The following is a 23599-nucleotide window of genomic DNA, read 5'->3' on the forward strand; positions in this document are numbered from 1 at the left end:
ATGCTTTTACTCTCTCCCCCTCTCTTCTCTGGGGCCTGCTCTGAGCTGTGGCAGCTCCCAGCAGGGCCCTGCACCCAGGCCCTGTGCAATAAACCCCAAATCCCAGCAGGGCCCTGCACCCAGGCCCTGTGCAATAAACCCCAAATCCCAGCAGGGCCCTGCACCCAGGCCCTTTGCAATAAACCCCAAATCCCAGCAGGGCCCTGCACCCAGGCCCTCTGCAATAAACCCCAAATCCCAGCAGGGCCCTGCACCCAGGCCCTGTGCAATAAACCCCAAGTTCCTGACCTGGCTGCAGAGATCTCTGCTCTCTGTCCATCCCAACTGTCCTACCCCTGTTACTCCTACAGAAGAAGGACCAGCCTCTGCCCTGAAACCTCCACCTTGCTTTATATGGCCCTTGGCCACAGGGATGGCAGGATGCAGTGTGGGGTGAGTCCTGAAGGGAACCAGAAGAACCCCAAAACCTCATTCCACCACATCAGGGCTTGGGGTGGGACAAACCCAGAGGGATTTAGCTCTCTGGGCATCCCACAGTGGCTCTGGGATGGCTGCAAAGCAGCGTGGTGGGGTGTGGGGGCACCATGAGGGGATGCAGGAGCCCACAGACCATGGCACCATCCCTGCCAAACTCAAGGGCTGATGGCTGATTGGGGAAGTGATTTGCATCCTAAATAGCTGTTTATTGATGTCTGCAACTCTCCTGGCCAGGGTGGGGAAAGTACCTTATTGCTTTCTTGTTGACTGGCGTTTACAGCTGGCTGGAAAGGAGGGGAAAGGAAATCAGGCCGGGATTGATTTTCCCATCCCCAACAGGAGGCTAAAGAGAGATGGAGGCAGCAGAAGAAAACTGACAGCTGGGTGGTGAAGGAGAGGAACTTTGCCAACCAAATTAAAGGTTGATTTAATGAGGAGAGTAATGGAAGGTTAATTAGCACATTTACTTCATTAGGTTCCCTACTGACAAGGCTTCTCCCAAGGAAGTGCAGTGGCAGGGAGGGGGAAGAGGAGAATCCAGGTGAATGGATGTGCTGGGGATGATGTTCAGGGAGGGGACAACCCATGGAGGGCAGGAGGAAGGGACTACTCAGGAATGTGAACCCAGGTGTGTGGGTATATATATATTGAATGCACACCCATACATAAGAATACACAGGCTAATGCATTTACCAAAAACACAGGGACACCATCTCTTCACCTCTTCCATCAAATAATCTGAAAATTTTAATCCAGATTTCATGAAAAACCAGGGAAAGCAGTGGGGTTTTTTACACAGAAGACTGCCTTAAAGGTTCAGGTTATCAAGCCCCAAGGGAACACAGTGCTTATTTTACCTGCCCTGCCACATATCAGGAGATACAGAGAATCATTCCTGGGCTGAAATCGATGTCTGCTGGTTGAATTGGACACCACAGTTTATAATCTGAGGTCTGCTGGAGATGCTCACACTGTTTCTGAGGGTCTCCAAAAGATAACTGAGGAAAGCCCACCAGCAGCTTGCCCAAAAGTATTTTGTGTGTTTGTGTGTGTTTGTGTGTGTGTGTGTATTTAAAGCTCTGCAAAGTCCCCACATCCATTTCAGACTCCCTGAGGGTGGTTGTCATCAGGATAAACCAAGCCCCAGCCCAGGCCAGAGGAGTTTCAGGGCTAGGAGGACACCAAGGCAAGGCAGAGCACGTAACCTCACAGAGATCTGGGAGGAGGATATCCCACAGAGAAGGAAGTCTTGAACTCAGCAAGGATTTGGGACAAATAATACAGAAACCATCCTACAACCATACTACACAACCATGGTTTGCTACACAGACCATCCCAGAGAGGTGCTGATGTGGTTTCCAAAGCGTGGCTCGTCTATCTGCTCCATGCCTGACCTGGCTGGAGCCAGGAAGAGCTGTCAGGAGAGGATCAGGAATAGCAGGGGCTAATGCCTGCTGGGAGATGCTTGGAGGAGAGCTAGGGGACAATTCATGCCCTGCAAGCCCCTCCATGCCTCCCTGGCCTGGACTTTTCTGTCCAATTCCACAAAACCACCCAAACCCATGGAGAAGAAGGTGAGGAAGAAGGACCAGCCTCTGCCCTAAAACCTCCATCTTCCTTTATATATATATATATATATTACTGTATTCTAAACCCTTAAACTCTAAGTTTTCCACCCTGTGATATCACACACTTCTATCCAAACTCCACACCCACAATCCCAGTTCTGCCATTCCATTTTGGAAGCTTCTCCACGGCCTCACATCAGCCGCAGTGTTGTCCTGGGGGTCAGTGCCTGTCAGCACAGAAATCTGACATTGCCAGCATCCAGGGCTCCAGCAGGAGAGCAGGGAGGGGGTCAGCAGCTCCCCCCAGCTCTGTGCTGCTTGGCAGCCAGCTGATGGAGCCCACAGCCAGCGATCCCAGCCTGTGCAGCCAAGCCAGACCGGGGCAAATAAAGCAGAGAGGAGGGATCACAGAGCTAGGATTACTTTCCACACTTCCCTGGAGAACCATTTTTCTCCCGACACTTCAAGGCAAATCAAATGCATTGTTGTGTTAAAAACAAGTTACTCTTGGTTTGTTTGGGCTTTAATGATTTTGGTTATCAGAGCTTTTCAGGAGGACTTTGCTGCGCAGATCTGTGGAGTACGAGGAGCTTAAGGAGATCTCCCGCCCCTTAATTCCTGCCTCCTGCTGGGTTGCCTTAGCCCCCTTCCCCATTCTCCATGTCTGGCAAATCCATCAGCAGCTGGAGCACAGCTCTGGGAGGCCCCTGGCAGCTGCTGGCAAAGCAGCAGTGTCCAAAGGCAGGTTTGGAGGGGCACTGTGCTCTCTGCTCTGCAGCTCTGCAGTGAGGCAGGACCCCGAGATGCCACAGGCTTGGTGTGACACAGGCTCACACTTTCCCTGAGCTTTCCCATCCAAGCACCACCCCAGGGACAGGAGAGGATGCTGGGCTGAATTCCCCCCTCCTCTCCCTGCTGAGGGAGCTCACTGGAAGCTGGGCTGGCTGTTGGTGACCTCAGAAGCAAGGCCATGTTTATGTAGCTTCTTCCAGCCAAAAAAACCTTGCCAGCTGAAAGCTCCCTCCTGCTCTCCCCCTGGCCAGGCTGCAGAAGAGCTCCTCAGGGGAGCTCCAGCAGAATCAAATGAGCTTTAAGGTTCCTGCCAACCTGAAGCATTCTATCACTCTGATCGTGGGCTGGGCACATTCATCCCCCCAGCATGGTCCATCCCCAGAGTGTCCCATCCCAGAGCCCCACACCCTCTGCCAGAGCAGGCCCCGCACCTCACCACACCTCTCCAGGCTCCATCCTTCCAGCCTGATCCTATCAGGAAAGGCAGCAGCCCTCAAAGCCACCAGGCAGGCAGGACCTGGTGGAGGTGTCAGTTCCCCAGTTAATCCAGGGTGCAGTGTCTGCCCTCTCTGCCTCGTTCCTGGAAGGCATGAAGTTATACTGGCTGCCTCCTTGCTCAAGAAGTGTGAAATTCCTTCCCTGACCTTTTCTGTTATGTTATTAAAAGGCTTCATGGCCAGTTGTTTCAGAAAAAAAAATAAAATTGTATTTCAATATCTGCTGGTACTGGGGCAGAACTGGTCCATCTCTTCAGGATGAGCTCTGCTCACCTCCCTGCTTTGCTCCTGCTTCTCAGGAGGTGTTTGCTGCTGGGTGGGAGCCCCAAGCCTTTCCATGCTGCCTTTTCCTGGCACAGCAGGGTAGGGGAAAAATGAAGTTTGCACTAAGAGAGGCCCCTAACAACTGCAGAGCCCTGGACAGGCTGCTTGTCCTTCAGCGGTCACAGACATGCAATGGACATGTAACTCCACAAACAGCCATGATTTATGTGGCCTGGAAGCTTTGGCTGGAGTAAGGAGCCCTCCACACTGCAAAACCAGGAATGTGTGGCCTAAGGGGCTTATCACATGTGTAAAGAGTCATGGAATCATTCAGGCTGGAAATGGCCCCTGAGATCATCGAGTCCAACCACAAACCCAGCACTGCCAAGCTCACCACGCACCCACAACCAATATTTATGTGTTCTTTGAACACTTCCAAGGATGGTGACTCCAGCACTTCCCTGGGCAGCCTGTTCCGATGCCTGACCACCCTTCTCACTGAGGAAACTTCTAATATCCAATGTAAACCTCCCCTGGCACAACTTGAGGCTGTTTCCTCTTGTCCTGTCACTGGTTAAGTGGGAAGAGAGCTCGACCCCACCTGGCTGCACCCTCCTGTCAGGAGCTATGCAGAGCCAGAGGAGCCCCCTGAGCCTCCTTTTCTCCAGGCTGGACCCCTTTCCCAGGTCCAAGAGCATGGAGGCAGGAGAGAAAGCTGCCTTTGGGCACACTGTGAGCTCCCTGTGCAGGGCAGGAGCTGTTCCCAAGGAGCCTGGCCTCTCCAGATGTTCTTGTGCAAGCAAATGACCACCTGAGCCTAAACCATAAATGCCTTTCAGGCACAGAATTAAACAGATGGATGGATGGACAGGGAGATGGGGGGAATGCTAAGCAGAGAGCAAACAGTCTTAGAGGTTGGACAAGGTTGTGCTGTGCTAGGGAAGGGGCTGAGGTTTGACCAGGAATCCATGGATCTGATCCCACTGCTCCCTGGGCAAAGGGAAGGAGGCAGGGAGCTCTGGGTCCCTGCAGGTCTGGCTGCCTGCACTTGGGGTTGTTTTACAGCTGATTTATAGGTGTAACAGGCAATGTTTCTCTGCTGTCACTGACACGAGGATCTGAAGTGCCGCAGAAACAAATGGCCATTTGTCACAGCAAATGAAGTCTGCTTGCTCTTTCCTTCTGCCTTTCCCTTTCGGCTGACCACGCTGAGGGCAGCCTGGAGAGGGTGGCATTGAGGAGAGCCTTTCCTCTCCTTTCCCAGCCACAGCCAAGGTGGGATAGCCAGGATGCACTCACTGGAGGATGGGCAAACAAACAGCAGCTGGCACCAAGCCTCGTGCCACCCTTCAGCAACCACTCACCCAGCCCACACACTCCCCTCTTCAACCCTGCTCATCCATTTCCTTCACCCCACAAGCCACCTCGTTTATTTTTAGCACCTTGAACCCCACTGTCTATCCAGACTGAGACTTTTTTGCACAAAGGAACACAAAAAGAGAGGATCCAACAGAAGACCCCCTTAATGAGGATGTCATCCAGCAGCCACCAAAAAAGTGGGCATGGCATGTGGCTGGCCAGGCTTTCTCCAAAACCCCATCTCTAACCTGTCACACACATCTTTTATGAAAAATCCTTTCCTTAGGGTTTTTCCTCCTGAGAAGCTGAGAGGCCTCGGGAGCAAAATGCAAACATTGATTATCTGCTGCTGAGGAATGCAACAGGTGCATCTGTGATTGCTCTCATGTGGTTGTTTCTAATTAATGGCCAATCACAGTCAGCTGGCTCAGACTCTCTGTCCGACACACAAACCTTTGTTATCATTCTTTCTTTTTCTATTCTTAGCTAGCCTTCTGATGAAATCCTTCCTTCTATTCTTTTAGTATAGTTTTAATGTAACATATATGATAAAATAATAAATCAGCCTTCTGAAACATGGAGTCAGATCCAGTCTCTTCCCTCAACCTCAGACCCCTGTGAACACTGTCACACCAAGCCTTGTGTGTGAATAGCCAGGAATATTCCTGAGCAAGTGGAAAAGAAGGAAGAAAAGGAGAGGAGGGATTTATTAGCCAGGAAAGCAGGCTTTTTGTCTGCAGCACGTGGGACAGGTGGAGAGCTGGGCAGCGACCAGAGGGCTGCAGCTCTAAGGCAAGCGGCCACAGCAGGAGGAGCTGGTACTTTATGAGGGTTGTTAAAAGTTTGGGATCAGCTGGGAGGGCAATTTGGATTTCAGTGCTAATTGCATCCATTCTGATTTACCATAGAAGACTCAACTCCTGGCATTTTGTGTTCGCTCTGAAATGCTGGCATAGCTGGAAGTTAGCTGGGGAAAGAGGAGACGCAGTAACAATCTCATTGTTTAGTGTCTGACGGCCTGACTAGCTAAACATCTGCTTGAAATATTAATAACTGTCAGATGGGAACAGCTCGGGGGCTCTATACAGTTTCACACCATCTGTTTGTAAAGTAAACACACTTACACACAGGCACATGCACCTCACTCTTTTGTCCGGGCTTTTAACCTCTGAGTGGGCATTCCTGCATGGATGGGAGACCAGGGGCTGTGCCTGGGGAGAGCAGGGGAGCAAGGAGGGGGCAGGAGGGCAGCTGGAGCAAATGCATTGGAAGGGGAGCCAGGCAAACTCATTCACGACTAATGGTAGTGGCAGTAGCACACCCAAAGTGTAGCAGGGGGTTTGGTGCTCCCTGCTGTGATATTCCCCATCCCAGAGGAGCTTTGATGCCTTTTCCAGTGGTATTTCAGCACAGGGTTTTGTTGTGGCTCTTGCACCAGGAAATGTGTCTTCTCCATGAGGATTCCAACCAACCCATGGAAGAGGAAACGAGCCCCATGGAAATGCTCCCTGCTATCAGCACATCTCTGCCTGCCTCTGTTCTGCTGCCAGCCATGTGATACCATGCTCTGCTAAACAGAGCCATTCCCCTCCTTTTCCATCCTTTGCCCTCTTCATGGCACAACTGACATCAGTTGGGTTGAGGAAGATGATGCTTCCAAAGAGGGCAGTGAGAAAAGCCACACCAGGGCCACCGTGACCACTGGGGATGGGTGTCTGCAGATGAAATGCAGTGCATTTCTCTCTTTGAATTCCTGGTGTGGCAGGAAACACACACACATCTTCCAGAGAACAGGAAAGGTCAGGACATCTGCTCCAGAAACCCGTGAGAAGTCTACACCCCACCAACCTTCCAACTTCTGGGGCAAATAAAGCAGAGAGGAAGGATCACGGAGCTAGAATTACTTTCCATGGAGAACCATTTTTCTGCAGACACTTCAAGGCAAATCAAATGCATTGTTGCGTTAAAAATGGTTGTTTTGGTTTGGTTAGGCTTTAGTGATTTTGGTTATCAGAGCTTTTCAGGAAGACTTCAGGTAAGCCCCTCCACCAGCATCTCCTAATGCTCCATTCTTAGGCTCACCCTTTGTGAAGGACACCACAAAGCCAAAACAGGTGCTCAGCAGAGGGAGCTGGGATGCTCCTACTCACGTGGACCTGGAGGACAGTGGTGCCCACAGTGGTGTTCTCCAGGAGGCTGACGTTGTAGAGGGCCTTGCTGAACACGGGTCGGTTGTCGTTCTCGTTGATCAGGTTGATTTTCACCCGCGCGAAGCCGACGTGGTCCGGGACGCTCTCGTTGGCAAAGAGCTGGGCAAAATGGGAAGGCAGGGTTGGAGACACTGGGAAGCTTGGGAGAGTTGCCCGTCCTTCTTTAGTGGAGTAAACAAGGCTCTCCTCAGCTCCCTCACCAGCTGAGCCAGCTCAAGGGAAGCCACCAGCAGAGCTGGGCCAGGAGGACGGGGAGGGTTTTGGCGCCTGATAGGTGCTCTTAAAACAAAGTTTTATGCTCTAAAAAGCTTTTATGGCCCCGCTTGCTTAAGCTCTTGCAGCTGAGCCTTTGGATGTTGGAAAGAGAAAGTGCAGAGCCAATCTCTTCCCCGCCTCCTTCTTTATTATAATTTCCGATTTTTTGGCTCTTTTGCAGTGCTCCACTGTTTCACAGTGGGGATTGTGATAGAATGATTTGGGTTGGGAGGAATCTTTAAAGGCCACCTAGCCCAACCTTCTGCCATGGGCAGGAATATCTTACACCAAAACCCATCCAACCTGACCCTGGATTTCCAGCAATGGGACATCCACCTCCCTGGGTATCCTGTTCCAGTGTTTCACCACCCCGTGGAAAAAACCTTCCTTACAGCTAATTTAAATCAACCATCCAAAGCCATCCCCGTTTGTCCTTATGGCAACAGTCCCCACTGAAATATTTGCTCCATCTTTCTCCTATGCCCTCTTCAGCTACTGGACAAGAGAGAGGAAGATGTTGAATGGTCATTTTTAGGTCATGCTGGAAACTGTGGCTGTCCCACAGAGCCCAGGGGTGCAGCCTTACTGAGAATTCATAGCGGGGAATGGTCTCGAAGTCCAGCGGCACCGCCACGCGCACACGGATGTCCGCCTTCCCCTGGATGGAGGTGGGCGAGATGATGAAGTGGTTGGAGTTGTTGCCCACCAGGTAAACCTCAAAAACGCTGTTGGGTCCCTGGGAAAGGAAAGAGCAAGGTTGGTGTTTTATTTTGTTGAAGATTGCAATGCAAGATGTTTGCAGTTACCATCTGTATGGCAGATTACCTTTGTCAAGTGGGCAGTTTGCCTTATCTCTCTCTCTGAGTGACCACATTCACACGTCCCTGGGAGGGGACATTGCTGATAACAGCTATTGAATGTCACTGCATGGCCGATAAGAACTATAACATCCCATTGGGAGATGCTCCGCCCAGGGGGAGGAGCCAAACATTACTACCCAGATATAATCCAGAGGGAGGAGCCAAGCATTGCTACCCAGATATAATCCAGAGGGAGGAGCCAAACATTGCTACCCAGATATAATCCAGAGGGAGGAGCCAAGCATTGCTGCCCGGATATAATCCAGGGGGAGGAGCCAAGCATTGCTACCCAGATATAATCCAGGGGGAGGAGCCAAGCATTGCTACCCAGATATAATCCAGGGGGAGGAGCCAAACATTGCTACCCAGATATAATCCAGGGGGAGGAGCCAAGCATTGCTACCCAGATATAATCCAGAGGGAGGAGCCAAGCATTGCTACCCAGATATAATCCAGAGGGAGGAGCCAAGCATTGCTACCCAGATATAATCCAGAGGGAGGAGCCAAGCATTGCTACCCAGATATAATCCAGGGGGAGGAGCCAAGCATTGCTACCCAGATATAATCCAGAGGGAGGAGCCAAGCATTGCTACCCAGATATAATCCAGAGGTTTTGAGACACCAGCATGGCTTTCTCCACGGGATTCCCCAGAGGAACAGCAGCTGTCTCTTCTCCACTGGATCTTCAGAGGAAGAATACATCCTTCTCTACAGGATCCCTGTTCCAACAGAACCACCCCTGACACTGCAGGAGGGCTGAGCCACATTTCCAATGGGACTGCCACCAACACCCTGACCCACAGGGTGTCAGGTTGGCTTCTGACTCTGGCAGTGTTGTTCTAGTGTACTGCATTGTTTATTTTATCCTTTTATTTTCTTCCCTATTAAAGAACTGTTATTTCCTGCTCCTATATTTTTGTCTGAGAGCCCCCTTAATTTAAAATTCATAGCAATTGTGAGGGGTGGGGAGGGTTTACATTCTCCATTTCAGGGGAGGCTCCTGCCTTCCTTAGCAGAGTCCTGCCTTTCCAAACCGAGATCTATTTACAAAATCCATGTGCACATGATGGGAGTGGGAATGTGCCTCTGGGATGAGCCCGCACAGCACACAGAGGGAAAGTTCCTTTTGAAGGTGCACACACCACACAGGGGGTCACACACTGGGATTTCACTGCCCCAGGCTGGGGGCACATCCTGGGTGCCTCTCCCACACAGAAGGCTTTTCCCAGTAAGGCAGCTCAAACTGGGAACTGGGAAAACTCCTCCTCTCCCAAGATCTGACCAGCAAAGCAGCGAGGTCGCTGACATACTGATGCTTTTGGAGCCTTGCTCTGAGCACAGCCCCCTTCCCAGAGCACAGCCCAGCAGAGCACATGACAAGCAAGCTCAGAAGCTGCCAGAGATGAATTTCCAATTTTCCCTGAATGACCTCCCTCCTATCAGAAAAAGTGGCCAATTAAATGCACGAAGGGGCACTAATAGCAAAAGCTGCCTAAGTGTGACCGCTGAGAGCGGGTGACATGAGCAGAATCTCTGCCTTGCCCTGCTCCTTGCACACCTCCAAGCAATCCATGGAGCTGAGGGCACACTGAGCATCTCCCAGGGGAGCCCCACAGCAGGAGCAAGCCCTGAGGACACCCACAGAACCACACAAGGGCACCCAGTGCCTCGTGAGCACAGCAGTGCTCTGCTGGTGGGCAGTGGGAGCATCTCAGGGTAGATTAGCACCTTCCACGAGCTGTTTTAGTGCTGAACGAGGAAGTGAGGGATGCTCCCAACACCCCAGACACACTCCTGGAAGGGAGGGAGGGAGCAGAGGATAGAGAGAATGGCAGAAGGAAGCGTTACTTCCCAGGCTATTTCCTGCTCTACCCTCAGGATGTCAGTTTACAACAAATGGCCATTTCCCACTTCCCACCAGTGACAAAAAGCTACTCCATTGAGGAATTCCTGCCCATCTCTGCTGAGGAGCCCTCAGGATCTCCCCCAGGGCCTGCACCCTCCCTGCAGTACATGAGAGCACCTTTTGTGGCAGCGAGATGAGAGGGATTTTCTTGGAAGCCAGAGAAGAGTGAGTTTGTTGGAGGCACGAGATAAAAGTTGAAACATCAAAAGAAATCCAAGTATTTGCAGGAAGAGAGCCAGGTGGATTAATTCCCCTCTATCTGGGGAAGGAGATCAGCTCCAGATACCCACTATCCCTAATTAGCAGCCCCTCCAGTGCCTCAGTCTCCCCACGTGAGGTCTGGAGAAGGGGAATGCAGCTGCCTCTGGGGAGGGCTGCTGTGAGTTGCCATTTATATATTTATTCAGCTATTTATTTTTTTTGCCTGGGCCCCCATGCTGCTTTCCTTGCTCCTGGTTCCCAGAGCTTGCGAGCCCCCTGCGGATGCCTGAAAGCACATCTGAATATTCAAATTGTTATCAGCTGCCCAGCAGAAGGGCCTGGCTAAGCCAGGCTCACAGCAAGGACCCCCCACTCCAGAGGAAGCCACGGGGAGCTGCTTACATTTCTCTCACCCCTTTCTACCTGCTCCTGCCACCCAGAGCAAACAACAGATTTGAAACGTGGTTGGGAAGAGGAAAAACAAGCGCTGCATCCCCGGGCTCTCAAAGGGCCTGGTGTGCAGTGATCACAGCCTGCATCATCTCCTCGCAGTGCCAAGGGTGAGGATGAGGATGTTATCAGTGACCTGCTTCATGTGCTCATTCCCCTCTCCAACCCCTGACCTCCCAGCTCCCACATCGCTCGAGTTTTTCCCTACCACTGCAAACAAACCGAGCCCCTTGCCTTCCTTTAGAGCCACAAATTAGGGAGCAACCTGCCAAAGCTCAGCAACCCTCACACAATAAACCTGTCTCCCTCTGAAACAAATGGACCCATAAAAAGCAGGTTTTGGAAGAGGGAAGTTTGCTATCTCCCAACGCTGGGGTGCAGCCGCGCGTCTTCCAGCTCCTCTCATCCCATGCCAGCACTCGGGGCCTGCCCTCGCCGTGCCTCAAGGCTGCTGCCCACTGCCTCCTTCCTGGCACGCAAATCTCCCAGGCAGCACCACAACCGAGGGAAATTTTGGGTTGATTCAAAATTTTAGGTTGATTCAGCTCAAAGGCAACTGGAGCCGCAGTTGGGTGTAATCACGGCTTTGTTCTCCTCGGAGCGCGTAACCGGAGCTGCCACACCAACCTGACACCCAAACCCTGCTTCCAAAACAGCCACCCCTGGCTGGCCACACAGCATTTCTGGACAATTTGTGACAGGCCTGGTTGGCAGCCTGAAATCCCCTCTGAAACTGCAGGGCACAGGCAGGAGGGGCTCAGGAGCTCAGGTGTGGGATGCCATCAGCTGGGTCCAGCTGTCACCCCAGAGATCTGAAACTCCAGGTGGGACCTGCTCATGCACCTGCTGTGATTCATGGACAAAAATCTGCTCTCCCAGCTTGCAATCCACGCTCACGTGGCAGAGTTCAGGAAACCCCTGCTCCCACCAGGAGGCTGGGCCAGCCACATCAGCTGTTTCAGCTGGGACTGAGGATGGATCATTGTCTCTATTGCTGCTTTTTCACCCACTATCACCCGCTGGCTTCGTCCATCACTAACGCTCCCACTCAGCCCCTTCCTCATGGCAGCACACCCAGAAATGCTTCAGGAATGATTCCACCTTCCAGCAGTCACAGCAAATGTTTAGCATCACTTACCAATGGGTACACAGGAAAACAGAGTAAAAAATAAAATAAGCCAAATCCCTAGACAAGCAGACAAACTTTCCTCAACAGCACCACTCCCTGAGGCGCAGGGGTAGGCTGATTTCCTGCAATCATTTCCAGCACAAAGTGAGCTAGGCTTGGGAAAAGCAGCCTGGGAATCCTCACTTTTGTCCTTTTCACGCTGCCTCAGTACAGATTTGCCTTTGGGCCCCTCAGTGCAATTTGCTTTTCCAAAATGGAGAGCCCTGCCTTCCTGAAGCGCAAAATCCAGTGCAACTCCAGCTTTCCTCCCAGTCACTTTCCAGGCACTTTCTGGGCTATTACCTGCAACAAGCTACGGAGGATTTAATATCCTTCATTCTGAATTCATTCAAATTCTGTTTGTGTTCTAATCCAAAGGACGGAAAGAGCTGAGAGTTCGGGAGTGGAGGTGAAGCAAGGGGAAAGAAGAAGTTGGGGTTTTTTTGAAAGCAATTAGTGCCTTTTTGTAGGATAACTTAGGCCTGGCTCTAGTGAGTCAGAAACAAACAGTACTTAATCCCCCCTCCGAAAACACAGGGCATGAGGGGGTTATTCCCTGCACCCATTTCAAAGCATTTAACTCAGAGCAGCCTCTCTGGGTGCTGCCTGCCTCTCTCCCAGTGCCCAGCCAGCTTGGGATGCCAGCACCCGTCTCCCTCCCTGTGCCAATAACCCTTTTGAGAGCTCACTGGGCACTGGCATTTGTGCCCTGCATCCCTAAGGATCTCACTGGGCTGGCAGGCAATGCAGGATGCCTGGAGCAAAAAGCTCCCCAGCCCTTCTGATCCCCCTCCCCAAGCTAGCAGCCCTATTCTCCCATCTTTTTGTCCCTCCTAAGTGTCAGCCCTTGCCTGCTCCCTCCCTCATGGAGGAGTTTTCTCCTTCCCTGCTCTCCCCAGGTTATCTGCTGAATTCCACACACGCCTGCACAGACGGGGATCAATCCGAGGCTGCCTCGCCTTCAGCTTATCTCTGCTCCAAATGATTGATTTTCCCTCTTTAAGGGTAATTTGCTGGTGAATTCCGTGTATTGCAAAAACCCCTGTGAAATCTAATTCAGCCCGAACTGGCAGCTGGCACTTTGGGGAGAGAATACTCGTGTGCCGTCAATTCCCCTTTACAGTTCCTTGCCATGTAGATCATATTTATAGTGCTTGTGCCTGTCATATGCATATATATGCTCTGGATGAATCATATATTGCCACCTGCACACTCATGGGCACACAGGATATCCTGGTGGGGGTCTCTGGTGGAGCTCAGTGCAACAAAGAGAGTGTATTCCCAGCCCAGATTCTCCTCATTTAAAATTCCCCATTTACCTTCCTCGATATGCTTATTTTAGAGAATCGTTTCAAAATGATTTTAAAATGTCAGGCCATCGTGGTGGTGCTTCAGACAGCTTCTGCCTTTTTCTTCCTCTTCACTCAACCATGCAGAGCTGGTTTCCCTGGCATGCCCTGGCACAGCAGGCTGCTGCTCCCCTTAACAGGAATCCATGGAAACGGGGGGTGCCCCAAAGGATGCCCTGCTTCTTTTGCTGGATGGCCAAACCCTTGCCTTCTACCCGTGATACTGCATCAAGCCACCAGGTATGGAACACCAGCATATCAAAAGAACACCCATGTCTCCCAAATCAGCATCCATGTATCCCAAATTCCAGCCCAGCAGCAGATGAGAATAGGCAGAATAGAATAGAATAGAACAGAACAGAACAGAACAGAAAAGAATAGAATAGAATAGAATAGAATAGAATAGAATAGAATAGAATAGAATAGAATAGAATAGGCAGAATAGCTTCTGCCCTTTTCTTCCTCTTCACTCAACCATGCAAAGCTGGTTTCCCTGGCATGCCCTGGCAGAGCAGGATGCTGCTTCCCCTAACAGGAATCCATGGATCTCAGAGCCATAGGAAATGGGGGATGCCCCAAAGGATGCCCTGCTCCTTTTCCTGGATGGCCAAACCCTTGCCTTCTCCCTGTGATACTGCATCAAGCCACCAGCATATCCAAAAATGACACCCCTGTTTCCCAAATCAGCATCCACATCTCCCGAATTCCAGCCCAGCAGCAGATGAGCCCTCTGAGTTAACACCAACCTGTCCCAGAGCTCAGGGCCCTTGTTCTCAGCCTGGAAACAACCCTTGCTGTAAAAGCAGATAAGTCAGTGCTTTAATCTTGTGCCTCACACACAGCATTTATGTGAGCCATCCTGCTGAACCACCACAATGTGAGTGAGGAGAACCCAACCACAGCCTGGGGGTGTCCAGGCTCAGCCTGAACGCTGGGAAACCTCAATGGATTTTCCTAAGCAGCTCTTGAATGGCTTGGGAAAGCTGTTCAAGGGTCTGCTCTCTGTCTGGCAGGGAGAGAAGCTCAGCTGCACAGCAGATAGTGCTTTTTTCTTGGCTCACAGAACCCCAGAATGGTTTGGGCTGGAAGGGATCACAGAGCTCAGCTCATTCCAGCCCGTGGGCAGGGACGCCTTCCACGAGACAGGTTGCTCAAGAAGGCTGAATCAAAAACCCTGTGCAAACCCTGTGTACTCATTTCCCTCTCAGTAAATCCTGGAGAATGCAGAAAGGAAAAGCAGCACACCTGGCTGAACACCCCAAATCCATCTGTGGGGCCACCTCAGCTCAGCTCAGTTGCCTCCTCTTGAGGAGCTGCCCATCCCACCTCACAGCCCCCAGACCATGGCTGCATTTGGGGTGAAATGTGGGGTTCTGCAGGGGCTGGGCTCTGAGGAAGGGCTTCTCCTTGGAGACACTCGCTTGGGAACCTTGTCTGAGAGGTTAATGCCAGCTGAGCTGCAGAAAGGCACTTACAGCACAGAGGGAAAGCCAGGCACAGGCTTTCAAGTGTGGTCTTGTGTGCCTCAGAAATGCATTTTTAAGTGCTTTGCTGAATGGTTTAATCTGACTCCGTCCAAAAGCCATCATTTCGGTTTGTGCAAAACACACCAGAAGAAAGAAAGGCCAAAAACCCCACGGTTAACAAAGGCTGTGTGGGCCTGGCTTTGAAAAGCCTTGTTTAACAGCCCTGGCAGCCCACACGGTGCGTGTTAAAGGCCAGACCCGTGTGACAGCCCTTTCCCCAGCTGCACAAAGGCACAATGACAGGAGGAAAACCACCCAGACCCACAGGCCCCCCGCACGGGGCACAGTCCTGGCTGCTCCCTCAGCAAGCTGGAGGGCTAAAAGAGCAATGCCTGAATTTTCCAGAGGGGCTCAGGAAATAACCCAGTGTGCCAAGGGAATCTCCCAGGACTCTGTGACATAAGGTGGGGGCAGGAGACACACTCGAGCAAAGCGATCTTCCCAAAGACTCCGGTTCTGATTTCCCGCGTCTCAACCCATCTGCTCTCATTTATTTCTCTCTCTGCTTCCCCTGGAGGTGTGTACCACTCTCTCCTGGTTTCCCTCTGCCCCTCACACAAATGAGTCGTGTCATCTGCAGCGTGGAGCCAGCGCTGCCAGAAGAGCTCCTGTCAGCCCCGTCCTCAGTGCCATCCCTGCCTGAAGTTCTTGGTCCTTGCCAACGCATCCCTGCACCCACAGAGAGAAGAGAGAGCCTGGTGCCACCTCAGCCACCTCCGATCCAGATGGTTTGTAAGCTCCTCACGGCTCTCACGGGGCGCTCGAGCATCCAAAACATCTCCGCCAGGCAGCTACAGAACCTTTCTGTGGTTTTTTTTCACTGAAACTTGGTGGGTCTTCAGGGCTCCACAAATACTTCCCTGGGAAGCAGTGCTGCCTGCAGGTGCAGTCCTACTTCTATCTCATGCACATCTTTTTCATAAGCTGGGCATCTTCTCCCTTTTTTCCCCCCAAAGTGCTACCTTGACAGTTAACCCAGTTGCAAGCATCCATGTGAGGAAATAGGGAAGATCCATCACAGGATAATGCAGGGAAAAAAAGGTAACCAAGTGCTTATAACTTTCCCCCCTCCAGATATTCCAAGAATCAGCTCTCCTCTGCTTCTTATCAGTGAAAATAATGCCACGGTCAAAGCAATCTGTGTTAATATGATGGTCTCTGAAGACGTGTACAGTAAAACTCCTTCAGACTCCCTCAGCACAAGAGATCCTCTCTCAGCAGTTTTGAAAATCTCAGCTAATTCTTTTGGGGAAATCTCAGGAAGTGAAAGAAATACATCAAAAGAACAGTGTGTATTTTTTGCTGGTGCGATGGGGAAGGCGAGGCTATTTTTTATTCTCCCATTTTAAAATTAGCAAGGCTGAAAAGTGAATTCTTGAATAGGAGTCACTCCAGTAAAATGAGCTTTTAACCAGAAATAATGACAGATCCTTCATCCTGGTGGCACAAACAGAAGTGTTACAATGCCCTTCAAGAATGGATCTGCTGACATCTCTCAGCAAGCACGACAGCAGCTCTATTCAGAAACTATCCTAAGCATCTGTCATATCCATATCTTCTTTATTAGCAATTGACATTTTCAAGAAAAAACAGTCTCTTTATCTGCTTAATAGCTCATCTGCACCTCTTCAGGCTGAACTCATAACTCCTGCATGGTGACATCATGTCACCAGTAAGTTATTAGTTCTGTGTCATAATCACTTCAGATGGAAAAAAATGGGATTTCTGGGTGGCTTGACGAGATGGGGTGAGCTCCACCCAGGGCTGGGGAATGGCAAATCCATCTGCTCAGCCAGAAAAGGCAACTTGAAAGATGCAGATTTTAACTGACCCACCGGGATTCTGGGGGCTGGGCGGGGGGGGGATGTTTTGTTTCCCATTACCTGAAGCATCAGGAACACATCCTGGTGCTGCTTTGCCACGATGCTGGATGGAGCTCTGAGCCACCTCTCTAGTGGAAGCTGTCCCTGCCTGTGCCAGGGGGGTTGGAACGAGCTGATCTTTCAGGTCCCTTCCAGCCCAACCCATTTATGATGGCATTTATTGTGACAAACCCTCTGCCCTCACCTCCTGCTCAGCCCCAAGAGTTTTGGACAGCTCACCATGAGGTGTCAGCACTGCTTTGGAGCAGGCAGCGTGGCGGGCCTGGGGGGGACCAGCACACAGGAGCAGCCAGACGTGAGCTGCACAAGTCAAATAATCAGAGTAATTGAGGGCTGGGAGCCCAGGGCTGGAACAGAGGCTGCAGTCCCAAGCACGGCACGGATCGGCGCGTGACAAACGGGAGCTCCACTGACACGTGGGAGCAGCAAGGCTCCAAAGCTCCTGCCTTGTTTGCAGTGATGAACTGGCATCCCAGTCCTCCCCACTCCTAGGGGCATCTCCCACATCCTCCCTGACTTAGCTTGGGGCTCCTGTCCTCCCTGTCCCAGGACAACTCCTGCTTTGCTAAACCGGACTGGCAAAGCAGTGCCTGACAGAGCCCTCAGAGGCAGGCAGGGATCAGCCTCCCAGACAATCCTATTTTCTGGCTCTCAGGGGCCCTGCAATCCTGCACACTGGGGAGGGAAACTGGGCTCTGGTACGCAGCAAACAGAGCAATAGCAGCAGTGAGAGATGGAAAAGGGGATGTTGGGACAGAACCGTGCAGTGACTTCTCCCCTGCCCACCCCGAAACCCAACCAGTGCCGCCCCGCAGAGGAGGGAGAGGAAAGCTCACCTCATCCTTGTCCTGCACCTGGATGTAGAGGGGCAGGGCGAAGCCCACCTGGGCCAGCTCTGTGATGGCCACGCTGTACTCGGAGCTGTTGAACTCGGGGGCGTTGTCGTTGACGTCGATGACCAGGATGTTGAAGGTGGTGGTGACGCTGGCGTTGGAGGGCGTGCGGTCATCGTTCAGCTCTGTGCCCTGCAAGGACACAGAACAGGGCGGCCTTTGCTCTCCAGAAGGAATGAGTGCAAAGACAGTGTGCACAGTGAGACACTCTTGCAGCTTTCTCTTCCTCCACTTTGCCACGGAAGGATTCCCAATTGGCTCTGCCGCTGTTCCATTAAAGCATAGAGATGTTGGACCAGCTTTCCCATCACTCATGCTTTAGTCTCACAAAAACCTTCCCAGGGGTTTAACATTTCCCTCAGGATGGCTGTGGCCAAGTTCTCCTGCAACACGTTGGCAGGATCTGGAGTTGCACAACAACAGGAGATTTCCCTGCCACAAGTGTTTAAACACAAAAAATGTCTTTTGTGAGATGTAGGGGACAGTCCGCAAACTAAGGGAAGGCTCAACAGGGCAAAGAGCACTCCTGCTCTCTCCTCTGCCTTCCCCGATGTGGGACTGGGAGCTGCCAGTGAACCACTCAGTATGCTAAGAAACACAGGGATGGAAAACTAGGGCACCAGAGGAAAAGAAGACTTAGACCTTAAAATAGGTTTGGCAACACGTGCCTAAATACAGAGCTGAGTCATGAGTCCACATCACACCTCTGTCTCAAGAAGGACTTTAATTCTGCCTTCCCAAGAAGAGAGTGCAGATTTTAATGCCAGAGAAGCAGGACTCATGGAACAGCCTTTTCAAGGCGAGTCCCTCCTCTTGTCCCTTGGATAATCTTGCTTTGCTGTGGGCAGGGAAAAGCAACGCTCTCACGACCCACACGGCTCATTGCTATTCACTGCTTCTGCACACAGCAGCAGAACAGGCCGATCCCAGCGAGGAGCAGCCCAGCTGTATTTTCGCTGTGTGCTCCAGGATGAGAGCAGCAGGGAACATTTTGGGTGCTGGGGCTGCGGGATGCACAGAGCTGGCATTTGCGGGAGGACGCGGGGTTTGTGGGGAGAGGACATGGAAATCTGTCAGAGCAACAGAACGTGGCTGGAACTCCATTGTCATGCAGGCAGGGAAACGGGCAAGTTTTCAGGCCCACAAACCTTTCCAAGATGAAACAGATATTTTTGTCCCTATTAAAACCAGACAATCTTTCCTCTCTTGATTTTTGAAGCTGTAAAAGCCTGAATGAAGCCATACCAGGGGTGGGTGAGATCTCCTCCTCACACACACAAAGCCTCACGGTGTGAACTGTGTCTGGGACCTAGAGGGGTGATTCCTTGTGCCTCTGCCCCCTCCAAGGAAGCACCACACTTGCCAAAAGAAGAAGGCAATGTGCTGGCTGCCTCCCTCCCAATCAATGACCCTTCCTACGCTGCTGATTTTTCCCCACCCCAGCCCAGCAGAATCCATACTTCTAAATGTGTTTCCAACCAGCTGCCCAGCTTGGTATTGATTTTAATTACAGGGCTGTGAGCAGAGCCAGGGAGTCACTCTCAGGTGGGGCTGGAGGGGCTGGAAAGCCACGCTCCACTGCCTTTTCTTGACAAGGCAACTTCCAGCATCCCTCCCTCCCCGTGCCAGGAAGGCACAGATGATGCCCTGTTACACCACTGCCTGCTGACAAGGCAAAATGTCCTGTTTATCCAGGGCTTTGGTGGGGAGAAAGAGGGAAAACGGGCAAAAGTAGGAACAACTCAGGTTCCTGAGCATGTATCTGGTCCTATATGCAAGCCTGGGGTATCTGCATCCTGCCAGCAGGCACAGCCACAGGTAGGATGGCAAAAATGCCCTCAATCATCAAGTTTTGGGCCACCAGACAAGGTGACTGTTGTTGCCCCGATTTTTTAAGTTTTTCTAAGCCTTCTGATGTTTACATGATTATAATGAACTTTCTCACACACTTTCTGTAAATAATTCATTGTTTTGCGTTCCTTTGGAGGAGCAGAAATTTGACGCACTGTTGGTTTGTCCAGTGTCATTGGAGAGGTGGCACTGTCACCCTCCAATCCACTGTCACTTTCAGAAATCTATAACTGTTGGAGTCAGAAAATAAACTTCCCTTTTCCACCTTGAGAGCAGCAGTGTGTGTGTGTGTGTGTGTGTGGTGTTATTTCACGTCCTACAGTGGCAGACCACGTTTAACATCTCACTTGGTCAGCGCATCGTGGCTCTGGATGCCCAAGAGAACAGGTTTGCAGCATTATGGGGGTGTCCCCAGCAGGATGTCCTCCCCATCCTGCCCTGTCCATGTGCTCCCCAGCTGGAGCAGTCTCACCTTCACCGTGAGGATGAACCCAGCGGTGTAGAAGGGATTTTCCCTGTCCAGGGGCCCATTCAGGGTCAAGGCTCCACTGATGTAGTCCAGTGCAAAGATGCTGTTGGTGTTACCTGAGAAAAACAACAGGAATGTGAGCACAAGCAGCTGGCACACAAAACAGTGCTGGAGGCAACGCGGAGGGGAGCAAGAGGACACAAACTCCAAGATATGGACGCAGGAACCTGGCACACTGTTCCAACATGCTTTGAAATGTCACGGCTGTAACACTCCCCTCCTCCTCTCACCTGCCCCAGCTCAGGGCTCAAAATGGGGCTCTCCTTCCACAGCCAAAAGCTGCCAATGCTGGAGGCAGCTGAGGAATTTCAAAGGGTTTAAAGTATTAAAATCTGCAACAGCAAAGCTGAAAGCAGGACCAAATCCAGCTGCCCCCCTCTGAGTGAGCACTCGCATTTGCAGGGTACTGTGCTCCTGGGGTGGGCATGGCCTCTCTCCTAAAATCCAGGGGTTATGGGACATCGGTCCAGGATAACCACAGGGAGGCACAGATGGACCAAGCTCATGAGGAATTCTGCACAAACAGGGGGTGGTTTAGCTTGCCAGAGGGTGCTGAGGGGGATACAAGTCCAAATGTACTCAAGGAGAGGCTGCAGAGCTTAAAGAAAGAAAAAAAACTCTATCAAGTAATAGAGAAGCCTCACACAGCTCAGGAATTTCTTAGCTGGGTGTATTAGAAGCCAGTGAAAGTATCAGCAAAATACTGTGGGCACTTGCCCTGCTTTTGTGCTCTTGCCATGTGTGTTGACCTTTTGCAGCTGCCTGGTTTTCCTCTGCTGGAGCAAAATTTGGCTCCTGTGCCTGTCCCTGCATGCAGGCAAGGAGCCAGGATGCCACAGAGCACCCCATCCCATCCCATCCCATCCCATCCCATCCCATCCCATCCCATCCCCAGCTTGAATTTCCTCTGTAATTGGACACCCAGAGGGGATTAAGACAACATGCTCTGTGGGAATCCATAAAATCAGGGGGTTTTGGGAAAGCTGCAAAAGGCAGGCCCCAGAGACAGCAGAACTGTGATTAGAGCTAAGCAGCAGCCATGAGATTGGCCAGCAGAAAAAATGTGTAAAAAGTAGAGAAGCAAGGACAAATGGAACAATGGTCTGTGTATTAACGCTTGTCTAGAATAACTCCCTAAGCTACAGAAAAGTTTATCTAGCAAGATATTAGAAAGCTTCATAATGGAGCTCTGTGCACTGTGTTTTAAGGCTTACAAGCAGGTATTGTATTTGAAATAAGCAAGCATTGTTTAACCAAAGATTCATGTGCTTATGGTGATTGGATAGAACTACTGTCAATATAGAATACTATACGGATATAAATACTGTCAGTGTGCTTTTGCTTTGTGTGATTGGTCAAGAAGCTTATAAAGTGAGTTGTAACATTGAGTTCTTGGTCTGCTGTCTGGGATGTGAGCTGGTGGCATCTTCCCATTGTCATAACCATGGAATGAGGCTGATGCTGGAAAATCAAACAGCTCAAGGCACGTTCCACAGCAGCCCCGTCCTGTTTGTGATTTGCACAGACCCCCTAACCAACAATAATGCTCGAGTGTCATGGCCAGCAGACACCAAAAGCACAATGTCCTGCTTGGGAACGTGCCTGTGGCAGCTCCAGGTGCTCTCCCTGTGAGCCAGACAAAAGCCAGCAGTTGGTGTGTGGAGCCTGGGACACCCGACACCAGCCTGGCACAAAACCAGAGCAGGCTGCTGAATTAGTGATGCCCAGGCAGGTTATATATCCAGGCATATGGTCACCCACACAGCTCCCCTCAGCATCCTGAGGCATGCAGAAACCCCTGAACAGACACAGACAGGAGCCAGGAAACCCTGCAGGTAAATTCCAGTCATCCCAGTCAAAAGGAAGTAAAAAATAAATCCTGTCTTCTCAATACATCTCAGCATGAACGAAACACACACAGCATTTGTCATTTCCCTGGAAGGGCGCTGCAAGACAGATTTGCTGCCACAGAAAGTTGTTTCCCATCACTCAGCATCCACCTTGCTCCCTTCCAACCTCTGTTGGATCACAGCTGTGATCACAACAATGCTGCAAGGGCCCTGACGAAGGAGGAGCGGTGAGGAGGACTCCGTAGATAGCAGAAGGCTAATTAATGACTTTATTATCCTATATTATTCTATACATCTAAAACTGAACCTGCCAAGCGCTCAACCTTGCTCACACTGCTCCCTGCTCCCTTCCAACCTCTGTTGGATCACAACCTTCCTTGTACAGCGATGCTGCAAGGGCCCTGACGAAGGAGGAGCGGTGAGGAGGACTCCATGGATAGCAGAAGGCTAATTAATGACTTTATTATCCTATATTATTCTATACATCTAAAACTGAACCTACCAAGCACTCAACGCTGCACACACTGCTCTGAATCTTGTGACTGTCACCCAACAGTCCCAACATGCACACACTTGGCCAAAACAAAACATTCGCACTTCGGATAAACAATCTCCATATTGCATTCCACTTTTGCACAAACACAGGCACAGCAAATAATAATAATTGTTTTTTTCTTTCACGTTCAGAGAATGTGAATCCCAGAAATATTCTTGGGCAGAATTGTGCCTTGCTTTTCTCTGTGAAGGGAAATGTGGGGCTGTGTCCTCGGGATGGCCAAAGCCTCCAGGTCTGGCCATTCCCTCCTTCCCATCCAGGAGCTGCCCTGGGCCTCTCCTCTCTCTCCCAGAGCCTCACATGCCTCGACACCTTTCTCCCCATTCTATCTTCCTCCTGGACAGAATTCCCCCCATTCCTGTCCTTGCTCCTCCCTTCTCTCCATCCCAAATGCCCCACTGAGCTTAACGAGCTCACCAGGCTACTTAAAATATTAGCAATGGCCTTGTGGGTTTTTTCCCTGATCTTTTGCTGCTGAACATGAAGACCTCCAGTCTCCTCCCCTCTTTCCATCCTGGCTTCCCACCTTCCTGCTGTAATTTATGGCTGACTCCTTGGGAAGCTTCCCCTGCTCCCAGCTTTGAAGGACGCGCCAGGAGATGGATGGGACTGTGCTGCCAGGCATTTCAATGCTCCAGGACACCAGGTTGCCATGGCAAAGTTTGTGCCTCAGGGTCACCTCCGCCTGATATCAAGTGTAATAAAATGCAGAAACAATGGAATTCAGTGGAATTGGGTCAATAGGGGAGGAATTTGACTAAACACAGCGCTGTGTTCCGTGTCCTAAAAAAGGATCATGCGTTTCAGATTTGACCATGGTGCTTTTTGAAGGATGGGCAACTAAACTGGGGGCCCAAAGGCCTCCCAGGCTGCTCATCAGAGGCTTTTCTCTAGCTCAGCCTCCCCAACGCCATCAGATACTCATCCTAGGCCCACTGGGGCTTCCTTTCTCCTAGCAGAGAGTTCCTGGCTTTGCAGATTAGCAAATTTAGGGACAGAAGTGTCTGGCTTTGCAGATTAGCAAATTTAGGGACAGAAGTGTCCCCAAAACCTCTCTAACCACCACTTCCTCACTGCTCTGACCAGTGATCCCTGCTGAAGCACTCACACTGGTGAACAATGCCCATTTCCCCGAGACATTTTCCTTGCCAAAAT

The 23599-nt window shown here is 51.1% G+C and overlaps 1 protein-coding gene across 1 annotated transcript in view; it reads right to left on the reverse strand.

The window, feature by feature from the left end:
* Window positions 1-23599, reverse strand: part of CDH23 (cadherin related 23) — a 204863-nt gene that overhangs the window by 85951 nt on the left and 95313 nt on the right. The window contains 4 exon segments of the mRNA XM_059477689.1: window positions 7108-7266; window positions 8009-8158; window positions 17602-17790; window positions 19982-20094. Coding sequence (XP_059333672.1) covers window positions 7108-7266; window positions 8009-8158; window positions 17602-17790; window positions 19982-20094 — 611 coding nt within the window.

This window comes from Ammospiza nelsoni, chromosome 8 (assembly GCF_027579445.1).
Source record: "Ammospiza nelsoni isolate bAmmNel1 chromosome 8, bAmmNel1.pri, whole genome shotgun sequence".
Taxonomy (NCBI): domain Eukaryota; kingdom Metazoa; phylum Chordata; class Aves; order Passeriformes; family Passerellidae; genus Ammospiza; species Ammospiza nelsoni.